Raw genomic sequence first — 11,323 nt, 5'->3', positions numbered from 1 at the left:
AATTATTAGGGCCAAGAATCGCCAACGTGTTCATTCCAAAACCATTTACACTTTATAACAATATAATATTAATTTAATTTAATTTATACATTTATTTAATAAAATTACCCTAAATATTTTTTTTCCTCTAACAATACTAAAAAAAAAACAAAAAACAAAAACAAAACTACATGAAAAACCACGAAAAAAGAACAAGCCTTATCGGAATCAGAAAAATCGACAGAAACATAACCATCCACACAATTCATTTGAAAAATGCCATAAACTTATCCCAATCAATTTTCATAGCCACACTCTTACTTCTCTTCTTCTTTCTCTTCTCTTCATATTCTATCACCAATAAAAATCTAAACTTTTTCTTCACTTCATTTCAATACCCTTTAATCCTTATGCATGTTCCACCTCAATCCAAACACAAAGTTCTTATCTTTACATCACAGGTGCCTTTAATTCTTCAATTTCATGACAATTTCGTTTCTGGGTAGGTTCAATTCTTAGCTTTTGTAGGTTCTGTAACTTGGGTGATGAGGAATTGTTGAAGTTTAACTAGAAAGTTATTGTTTTTTTTTTGGTGTGTGTTGTTGTTGTTGGGTTTTATTATGGTTATATTAGTGGGAAACGTGCAAGGGACAATAAGTTCTCTTGCTTCACCAATGAGTTTAGGGAGTTTCATTGGTGCAAGTAGTTCACATTCTGTTGTTAGAAGAGTTTCTCTTTCTAGAGGGAATTGTGTTAGAGGGAAAAAAAGATGGCATTGTGTTTCTTTGTCTGTTTGTAGATATTCTGTTACCACTACTGATTTTGTTGCTGACCAAGGGAATCCGGTTTCCTTTGATTCTTCTAACAATGGTGATAGTGATAAAGGTGGTGGTGGTGGTGGTGGTGCTAGTGCTAGTTTTGGACTTAAACCTCCTCCTAGGCCTGTGTTGAAGCCCTCTGATAATGACGCGGTTTTAGGATCGGGTTCGTTGAGGAATGGTCAGGGTTCGGATAATGTGGATGAGAGGAATAAGGTGATTGAATCGCTTGGAGATGTTTTGGAGAAGGCTGAAAAGCTTGAAAATTCTAAGCTGGATGGGGGAAGAAGTAATGGTTCGGTAAATAAACCACCGGCTAGACCTGAGATAAATGATAAACCTAAGGATGTTAGACCTGTGAGTTCGTTACAGAAACATAAGTCTAAGACGTTGAAGAGTATATGGCGTAAAGGGGATTCGGTTGCGAATGTGCAAAAGGTTGTGAAGGAAGTTTATAGGCCTAGTGTCAAGAGTAGTGAAGTGGGGGAATCTGTAATTGGGGGAGGGGAGAAGGTAGCATCTGAGTCTCGTGATCTTCAGCCTCCTTTAAGGCCTCAACCGACGTTACAATCTAGGCCTTCTATTGCCCCGCCTCCGCCGCCGCCTGTTAAAAAAGCCGTTATCTTGAAGGATGATAAAGGGCAAGGAGAAACGCCTGTTAAGCCTAAAGAAAAAAAGGCGCCTATCTTGATTGATAAGTTTGCTTCGAAGAAACCGGCAGCTGACCCTGCGATGGCTCGAGCAGTTGTAGCAGCGCCTTCGAGACCAGGGAGGGCCCCTCCCCAAGGAAGGTTTAAAGATGATATCCGGAGGAAAGGTGCTTCGTTTGGGGCAGGACCAAGAAGACGGGTATTCAATAAGGATGGGGTTCCTGATAAGGACACTCGTGGTGCTACAAGAAAAGGAAGGAAATGGAGTAAAGCGAGTCGTAGGGCTCTACGGCTTCAGGCTGCCAGGGATGCTGCTCCGGTTAAAGTTGAAATTCTAGAGGTCAGCGACCAAGGTATGCTGGTGGAAGAGTTGGCATTCAATTTGGCGATCACCGAAGGTGAAATCCTCGGTTCTCTATACTCCAAGGGGGTTAAACCAGATGGGGTACAAACTCTAGACAAAGACATGGTGAAGATGATATGTAAAGATTATGAAGTGGAAGTTATCGATGCCGATCCTTTCACAGTTGAAGGATTAGTGAATAGAAGGGAAATTCTCGAGGAAGATGACCTCGACAAACTCAAAGATAGGCCTCCTGTTATTACTATCATGGGCCATGTTGATCACGGCAAGGTAAGCGATATCACTCTGTTGTATTCTTCATTTATGTCTGATTTTTCTCCCTATATTCCTCCATTTATTGATATTTGTTGGTGTTATCATTTTGCAGACAACTCTTTTGGATTATATACGGAAGACCAAGGTATGGTGAAAATTAAATAAAAACTTAATTTTTCTTTCAGTTCATGGTTATACGAAGGTTGTATGGATGTTTGCTTGTGTTGTGTGAATGATTATGATTATTAATGTTTTTGTTTCCTTGCCGATGTTGCCGTTCCTTATGATCAATGGATTTCAATAGAATGAATTCAGGATTAGTTATAGCTTATAGTAAGAAATTTTTTAATAGGCAAATACTAATTTTTAATTTGGTAGAGGGAGCGAGAATTTGTTAGCGGCAGAGATCGAACCATGGACCTCCTACATAATACTCCTTCACCGTCCTAACCCACTGACACTCTTGCCGTTTCTCTTTGTACCAATAATTAGTAATATATGTTGATTGTGCATTTATGAGATGTTATGCTGTACACTGCCCCCTTCTCCGTCATCTACTTTTTCATAGCGTCTGAATATGGCGAATTATGTAATAATTTAGGCTTTATCTATGGCACTCACATTCAGTTTAAAGCTGATGCAAATAATGTAACAGGTAGCGGCTTCTGAAGCTGGTGGGATCACACAGGGAATCGGAGCATATAAAGTGCAAGTACCTTTTGATGGCAAAACGCTGCCGTGTGTTTTTCTCGACACTCCTGGGCACGAGGTATGCTTGACTTTCTAAACCTCAGGGTTCGGAGTTCAAATCCTCTCAGGGACGATTGTAAAACGACCATTAGTGTTGTTTTACTAATAATGATAATTTCCTATACTTGATATCTATTATATATGTTCCTGTAGGCATTTGGGGCAATGAGAGCCCGTGGAGCAAGCGTAACAGACATTGCTATTATCGTTGTGGCTGCTGATGATGGTATTCGTCCTCAAACAAAAGAAGCTATAGCTCACGCCAAAGCAGCAGGAGTACCCTTAATCATTGCTATTAACAAGGTAGGCCAACACATGTCTCCCATATCATTTTGCAATGCTTATGATTTACTAGGCGATGACATGAGGGATTATTGACACACTATTATTTATTTATTTAAAATAGATAGATAAAGACGGAGCAAATCCAGATCGAGTTATGCAAGAGCTATCTTCCATTGGTTTGATGTCAGAAGACTGGGGTGGCGACATCCCGATGGTTCAGGTTTATATTTCTTATTTTCGTGATCATACTCGTATTTTGTTTATGCTTCTGATAATAACTTATAGGAAGTTATAATTCACTTTCTTTCTCTCTTATAAACAGATAAGTGCTCTTCAAGGGGAAAATGTAGATGATCTTTTGGAAACAATTATGCTTGTTGCCGAGGTAACTTCTTTTCTCTTGTTGACATAGCTAGTTTAACTCACTTAACTCTCAAACTATTCTATTGCTTCATCTGACTATTTCTTGTTTAGTTGCAAGAACTGAAAGCTAATCCTGATAGAAGTGCGAAGGGCACAGTCATTGAGGCAGGCTTAGATAAATCAAAAGGACCGTTTGCGACATTTATTATCCAGAATGGAACACTCAGAAGGGGTGATGTAGTAGTCTGCGGAGGAGCTTTTGGAAAGGTTGGTAGACACGTTAACTTAACTTTAAGTAATTAAATTATGAGCTATTTGCTTTGCTTTCCTCCGAATTCATTTACATATTTTATTACTTCCTTCAGGTAAGAGCTTTATTCGACGATGGTGGAAAGCGTGTCGATGAAGCTACACCTTCTATACCTATCCAGGTTTGTAAATTTTTAAGGTTCTGAATAGATGCTAAAAATCATCCTCGTTCAAAATTTTCTGATTTTTCGGCTGTACATAACTGCAGGTTATCGGATTGAATAATGTTCCAGTTGCTGGTGATGTATTTGAGGTTGTTGAATCCCTTGATATTGCACGTGAAAAGGCAGAGTCTCGTGTTATGTCATTGCGAGATGAACGTATTTCAGCAAAGATGGGAGATGGCAAGGTCACTCTTTCTTCGTTAGCTTCTGCAGTTTCGTCAGGAAAGCTTTCTGGACTAGACTTGCACCAATTGAATATTATTTTGAAGGTTGATCTTCAGGTATGGTCACGGTCACAGTCACGGCTACTACTGTTACTAGAATTTGTACATTCTCTTTGTTGCTGTTAAATTCCGTGTTTAACTTATCGATGTTTTTGTCGATGATATCGTGATGGTGACTAGGGATCCATTGAAGCCGTCAAACAAGCGCTGCAGGTGCTACCGCAAGATAATGTCACGCTGAAGTTTTTGATGGAAACAACCGGTGATGTAAGCACAAGTGATGTTGACCTTGCCGCAGCAAGCAAAGCTATTATTTTTGGATTTAATGTCAAAGCACCAGGCTCTGTAAAAAGCTATGCAGATAATAAAGGTGTTGAGATACGATTATATAAAGTTATTTATGAATTAATTGACGATGTGCGAAAAGCAATGGAAGGACTCCTCGATTCTGTTGAGGTAAATCAACACATCTATTCTTTATGAGCTTTTAAGTTTCCGATGGTTCTGCTGCAATTCTTAACTGCTATCTTTTGCCAGGATCAAGTATCAATTGGCTCGGCAGAATTACGGGCCGTATTCAGAAGTGGTAGTGCTCGCGTTGCTGGATGCATGGTTACAGAAGGAAAGGTTACAAAAGGCTGTGGCATTCGAGTCGTTCGAAAGGGAAAAGTAGTTCATGTTGGTATTCTCGATTCTTTGAGACGGGTGAAAGAGATTGTTAAAGAGGTATGCTTATGTTTCTAGTTTTACTTCCCATTATTAATAGAACCTGTCAAAATCCCACATCAGGCAATATATAGCCTGAACATGTGTTTATAAGTGGAGGCAATCCTCATCCTACAAGCCGGTTTTGTAGGGATGAGTTAGGCCCAACCACATATTTTAACGTGGTATCAAGAGTCTGATAGTTTCAGTAGGCTCGACCACATTTCTTAACATGGTATCAGTGGACCACTTGCTATCAGGTTTCCGCTATCGGGCCATCCTGCTTATGAAATTGTTAATAGTTTTTGGCGACGGTTGCCGTGTATTCCTTCTCTATTAATTTTCTCTTGCTTGTGAACAGGTAAACGCCGGTCTCGAGTGCGGGCTTGCGTTAGAAGACTACGATGAGTGGGAAGAGGGTGATATTCTTGAAGCCTTCAACACAGTCGAGAAGAGAAGAACCCTCGAAGAAGCCTCAGCATCAATGGCAGCCGCAGTGGAAGGAGTAGAAGATAAACAACAGAACGAACAACGAAGCGAGTAACACTACGACGATAAGAATGGTTCCTATCTTGAGAAAACAAGGTAACAACAATTCACACATGATGATATTTTTACATTGAAGATGTTGCAGCTGAGTTGAAAATGATTTGTTCCATTGGTTTGGTTGGTGTAGAAATGTGTATATAACAAAGTAAAATTTAGCTTAAGCTCTTTTGTAAAGAGGGAAAAAAGTTTCAATGCCTTGACCTAGAAATACTTGTAACACCACCACATATAAGACAAGGAAAAAAGAATTGTTGACTTTCTTCTTCATTTTTTGTATGATGCTCTTGATTAATGGATGCATCATCTTATTTTTGATAAAAAGAGAAAAATGGATGCATCATTTTAGAGTTATGGGTGGATGTTTGTGTTTCTTATGTGTTTTGTGACATAGTTGTACAAGTATGAATGGAAACAACTTATATACATGTTTTAATTACAAAATTTCACACACAAAAAAAAAAATCAATGATAAAGATAATATATTTGTAATATAATGTTTTTAAAATTTAAATAAACAGAATTTGCTAAAATCATTTAGTAGTCAACAAACTAATAATGATTTACATTCATATTTTATTTTTTTCCTTCTAAAGAAATAATAATTTTTCTTTTATATAATTTAGAAAAATATTTGTTTCATTACTACTCTTTCCTTTATTTTCTTCATTATTAATGTAGCTATACTATTCATACACCATTTTTTACCCCTTCACCCAATTCACGGTTTACAAATACCGTGGTTAGTTGAGTGTAAAAAGTTGATTAATATAGTTTATAGTTTGGTTAATAAATATTCAAATATTAAAAATAATTTTTAGTTAAAATGTTAATTAATGAATTGATGAAATTGGTTAATTACATAATTTTTATATCGGTTTTTTTTAATCTAGAAAATTTATTTATTTTTAAAAATATTTTTTATATATTTTAATTTTTTTAAAATAAAATACTGTTCACTGTATTGATGAACAACAAATATGGTGTAGTGTATCATTTGAGTGTAAGAATATCATTTCTGTTATTAATATTGGTTTGATGAGATCAGTCCAATGACGTGGGTTTGAGTAGGCACAGAGTTCTAAACTTCACCCTTTAATTGGTTTTTATTCCCTCCATTTCAAATTGACAGTCGTTTAAGGTTTTTGTACACATATTAAGAAATGCAATAATATTGTTATGATATATTACACTTGTATTAAATTAACTTTATTACTCTACTTGAAATAGTATCCTGAGTAATAGTTAAAGAACACAATTGAAAAATAACAATTATTACTATATTGAAAAGTGAGAATGACAATCATTTTGAAACAAAATTTATTTGCTAAAACGACAGTCATTTTGAAACAAATTTTATTTGCTAAAACGTCAGTCATTTTGAAACAGAAAGAGTAACTATTGAGCATATATTAGAGAATTGCTAACCTCATCCTATGAGTTGGAAAAATACTCACTGCAAAATCGAAAATACCCCTCAGGTTTCAAAAATGCATCTCCAAGCGCACCATATGTATTTCTCAAACAGAGTCTAATTGAATAACACCCCATTATGGTTCAAAATTTATTACGGAGCTCCATCTCCGTAACAACTCAATGTACATCACATATATACCCATTAAAACACCTTATGTTGAAATCCGGAGATGCATTTTTGTGATCACACCAGACAAACTCCAAAGATGCATATCCATAACCACAGCAGATAGCAATTTCTGCAGTTGATTTAGAGATGCTCTGATGAATTTGACGACATATAACTTTTTTGTATAATTTAAACCACACACTTTCAGACAGGACCGACCCAACATATTTTGAGTCCTAAGACAAAATTTAAAATTAATTTTTTAACATAATAATAAAATTAATATATTTTCATTTGAATTGTAATAAGTTTTTTAAGATGAAAAATTATTTATTAAAATTATTTAGAATTAATTTCCCTCAATATTTATCTTTATAAATAAATAAACCAATTCATTTAAGTGCTATTCTTATCATATTTTAAACATCATTTAAAAAAAGTATTGCCAAAAATTTTAAAAATAAAATAATAAATATTAATTCATATATATTTTAAATTTGTTGTCTATAAAAATAAATTTTAAATTAATTCATATATATTTTAAATAAATATTACTGTTTAGTTAATATACAAAATTCTTTAAAAAATTCCTAAGTTACAGTATATTAAATAAGTAAAAAAAGTTAAGGCTCTAAACGGTAGTTTTGGTCTCCTACTCCTAAGATCGGCCTACTTTTAGAATAATATGAAAATGATATAAAAGTTAATAATTTTAGAGTACATAATAAAGTCAAAATTTAGTGTACAAAATAAAATATAACAGAAAATTGTGCTCATAATACAAAAACTACAAATTACTGCGTATGAAGGACTGTGCCCCCTGTATCTACGCTGCCTCATGTGCTGCAGTGCCTCCAGTCGCACGCTCGCGAAAAATGAACAGAGTCGCCACCAATATATTTATCCCATAAGGGAAAGGAATATCAGGAAACCTAACAAAGGAAGAAACAGGGTCTTGCGACCAGAGAATCTAGGTGCGGGAGTCGGTTACGCAAGGGGAAGGTATTAGCACCCCTCGCGCCCATCGTACTCGATGGTATCCACCTATGTTTGTTTCTATCTAAAGGGTGTGTACTATGTCTATGTCTATATGCGAATGAATGCAAAAGAAATACGGGAAAAGAAGAAATTATTTACAAATGTGCTCGTTCAAGCCCCGCGACTTGATGCCTACGTATCCTTTTCAGGAATCAGAGCGCCGTAGTTCGGCTCAATATTTTCTGTTTGTTTTTGTGTTTTTTAGTTGGGTGGAGTTAACGCTCGCGCTCTTGCATAAGGGGACAGCCTAGGATGCAATAGAGCGGAGATAACAATGCCCTTAAGAAAGGAGAGAAAGAGAGAGAGTTTGAGTGTTTCGAGGAAATCCCTTAAGCAAGGGAAACTCGAGTTACTCTTTGGTTGGTGTTTTTTAGAAGTTGGGAACTTACGCCTGAATGGGACCCTTAAGCAAGGGAGATCCAAGCACTCGAACATTCCATTAAGCAAGGGATGTTTCAAGCTTCCATTCCCTTTTTAAGAATTTTCACTTTGATTATTAGTGTTTTTTAGTGTTTTCTTGGTATTTTTTAATGGGAGTTTATTTTGAATATTTTTAGATGTTTTAGTGTTGTAAAAGAAAAAAGAATGAAAAAGGGGCACTATTCCTAATTTCTAAATCTATGTTGTTGATTATTCTAAGAGAAAATGAGGAGGTTTATCTAAGCATCTCACAATATAAGAAAATATTCACAAAAGGAAAAGAATTAAAGTCTATACTATTTATGAAAATATTTACAAGCAACAAGCATTTTTACTCATGTGAGAAATTATTTTGAAGAATTAACAAAGAAACTATTTATTTATGGCTTTACAACCAATCACAAATCAAAAGAAATCAACAATTAAAATCTATTAAAAATCAAAAATGAAATCTATGGATTGTTAAAATTCTAATTGGTTAGAAAACAATTTTTATCATTTTCATTTGAGTAAAAAGAATCAACAAACTAAAATATATAAAAAAAAAAATTAGAAACAAAATAAAATTCTATACACAGGGGGTGAATTAGTAATTAACAAATTAACTGACTCTGTGTTAATAGGCGCATTGGGCCTGAAACTAGGGGTGTGGATATAAGAAAGCGCTAAGGCCCAATCTGAAGATGGAGCGTGGCCCAGTTTCCTTTATTTCTTTTTTTATTCCATTTCTAGTCTTATTATAATAAGCATGTGTTTTTTTAGATATGCACTATATTTCACATATGAAACGTGGAATGCAACATGAATCAATTGGTAACTAGTTTACTTAAGTCACAAAATGCCAAAAAGCATTCTCAACCAATCAGAATGTCACACGTCATAAGCCAATGATTGTAGTAAGGACAAAACAAGCCAAATAGTGGGAATCAGACCCAATGCCCCTCTGCCACGTCGTCAAAACGAAAAAGAAAATGGAGAGGAGACAGACGCCGGAGACGGAGCTCCGATCATCTTCTCCGGTGAGGCTCCGCCGCAGGGGAAATCAAACTCGCCCAGAAATAATAAAAAAAGACCACCTTTCTACTCGTTTTCTCACGCTGAGTCTGAATCCGTCCTCCTTTTCTATTGATTCTAAGTCTAACATCATAACCGAACGTGTTTTTCGAAACCCTAACTTTTAAGAAATTCAACAACTTCAATCTAAACATGTCATCATACTTACAATCAACTTCAGCATTCAAATGCATCCAAAATATGAACATTTTATGTGAAACGAGTTAAGATGCAAGGGACACAAAAATATTCATATTATCATACACAAACGTGTGAATATACAGAGCTATGTGAAGGAGTTATATAGAACTTGCCTGGAGAGCCTCGAACGAAACTTCATAAAACTTCTATACTTCAAGAATCTTTGAGCAACTCCTATTGGTGAGAAATAAACTCACAGATCTATTGAACAGTGAGGATGGAGGAGTTTGCATCTTGAGGAACGAATTGGCAATGATGATGATGACGTGAAGAATCTTTAAAGGATGATGGAGGTTGAATGCTATATAGGACGACGATGTTGAGATAATAAGGCGATGATTCTATGATGATGATTGTGGTTGTTGAAGTTTGAAGATGATGGAGATGATGGAGTTATGGTTATGGAGGTTGAAGGTTGAAAAGTTTTGTTACATTTGGTTGTTATGGTGGTTAAGATTTGTTAGGAGTTTGTTAGGGTGGTTGGTGGTGGAGAGAGAAAACGGTTATGGTGGTTAGATAGAGATGAGAGAGAGATGGGAGGGAAGAGAGTGAAGAGAGAGAGAAGGTGAGTTGAAACTGAAAATGAAGAATGGAGAGTATGGAGCGAGGGAGTAAAACGTGGGTGAAAGAGAGAGAATGAATAGTGTATGTGAGTGTGAGGGCTGTGCAGCTTCTTATATATCGCTAATGATTGGTTCATGATAGGAATTCTTCAGTGTGGGACTTGGATTTGTAGCTTGCCATATAACTTTTCCATTTTTCCAATGTGGGACTTGAAGTGTGTTGTATGTTGTAGTTGTTGCTTTGCTTTCTCTCTTAAGCTAATGAGCAAATATTGCATGGAATAATTCTTAGGCATGCTTTCAATAGGATAGTGTCTGCATGGCTTGTCATGGTATGTGGAGGTAATATATGGAACAATTCATGCATGATGCTGCAACAATTACTTGTGTGCCTTGCCATATTACCAATGCTATGTTGCTCACTTTGGACACTTATATCTCAAGCCATGTGTGGTCAAATGATGCAAGAATGTTGTCATAGCAAAGAGGGCATGGGATAGAACAAGATTGAAGTTGAAAGCATCTCAAGATAAGGCCTAGAAGTATGAGAAAAATAGCCTTGAACTCATGCAATTCCCACTACACGCGCATAGCAAGGAACTGGGCTATGCATGCAGTCGGATTGTAACTTTGTGAGGGAAGCACTTTGAGCCTCTCTATCTTGATCAACACATGTCCAAAATTAGTGATACTGGTCTCAATAGATAGAGGACATGGCAAAGAGTAGTTTAGAACCAAGATTGTTCAAGATAGTGACTTTTGGAGGAAGAAAGAGGCATTGACACTTGGCACACCATGTGTTTGCTGAAATGCATTGCGTGCCCAGAATTTTGTGCCTTGGCTGTCTGCAGGATTTGACCAGTGTTGGGGCACTACTTTGAAAGCTTTCATCTCACGCAATACTTGTTCAATTGACCCAATTCTTGTTTAAATGGATAGAGGGGATGGCAAGGAAGAGATACATACCAAGTTTGCATTCATGGCACTTCTGTAGAGCTCTGAAAATGGCTGGAGATTTGGCATGCCATGTGTTTGTTAAAATGCCAGGTCA

At 36.3% G+C, this 11,323-nt stretch overlaps 1 protein-coding gene across 1 annotated transcript; it reads left to right on the top strand.

Moving 5' to 3' along the window:
* Positions 1 to 216: 216 nt before the first annotated feature.
* Positions 217 to 5,682, top strand: LOC131630310 (translation initiation factor IF-2, chloroplastic-like). The gene is made up of 12 exons (XM_058901094.1): positions 217 to 2,081; positions 2,179 to 2,211; positions 2,722 to 2,835; positions 2,970 to 3,119; positions 3,223 to 3,321; positions 3,424 to 3,486; positions 3,576 to 3,731; positions 3,830 to 3,895; positions 3,982 to 4,218; positions 4,342 to 4,617; positions 4,699 to 4,887; positions 5,228 to 5,682. The coding sequence occupies exons 1-12, from the start codon at positions 600 to 602 to the stop codon at positions 5,408 to 5,410; spliced, it is 3,048 nt and encodes a 1,015-aa protein (XP_058757077.1). The 5' UTR covers positions 217 to 599; the 3' UTR covers positions 5,411 to 5,682.
* The last annotated feature ends 5,641 nt before the right edge of the window (positions 5,683 to 11,323 follow it).

This window comes from Vicia villosa, unplaced genomic scaffold (assembly GCF_029867415.1).
Source record: "Vicia villosa cultivar HV-30 ecotype Madison, WI unplaced genomic scaffold, Vvil1.0 ctg.000672F_1_1, whole genome shotgun sequence".
NCBI classification, from domain to species: Eukaryota; Viridiplantae; Streptophyta; class Magnoliopsida; order Fabales; family Fabaceae; genus Vicia; species Vicia villosa.
The sequence above is the reverse complement of the archived record's forward strand: the minus strand, read 5'-3'. Positions and strand labels throughout refer to the sequence as shown.

Bases quoted from the DNA above. Each gene is read 5' to 3' on its own strand.
- LOC131630310 (XM_058901094.1), top strand. From the start codon at position 600: ATGGTTATATTAGTGGGAAACGTGCAAGGGACAATAAGTTCTCTTGCT. The intron at 3,732-3,829 runs GTTGGTAGACAC...TACTTCCTTCAG, and splicing joins GCGGAGGAGCTTTTGGAAAG to GTAAGAGCTTTATTCGACGA. The intron at 4,618-4,698 runs GTAAATCAACAC...ATCTTTTGCCAG, and splicing joins GACTCCTCGATTCTGTTGAG to GATCAAGTATCAATTGGCTC.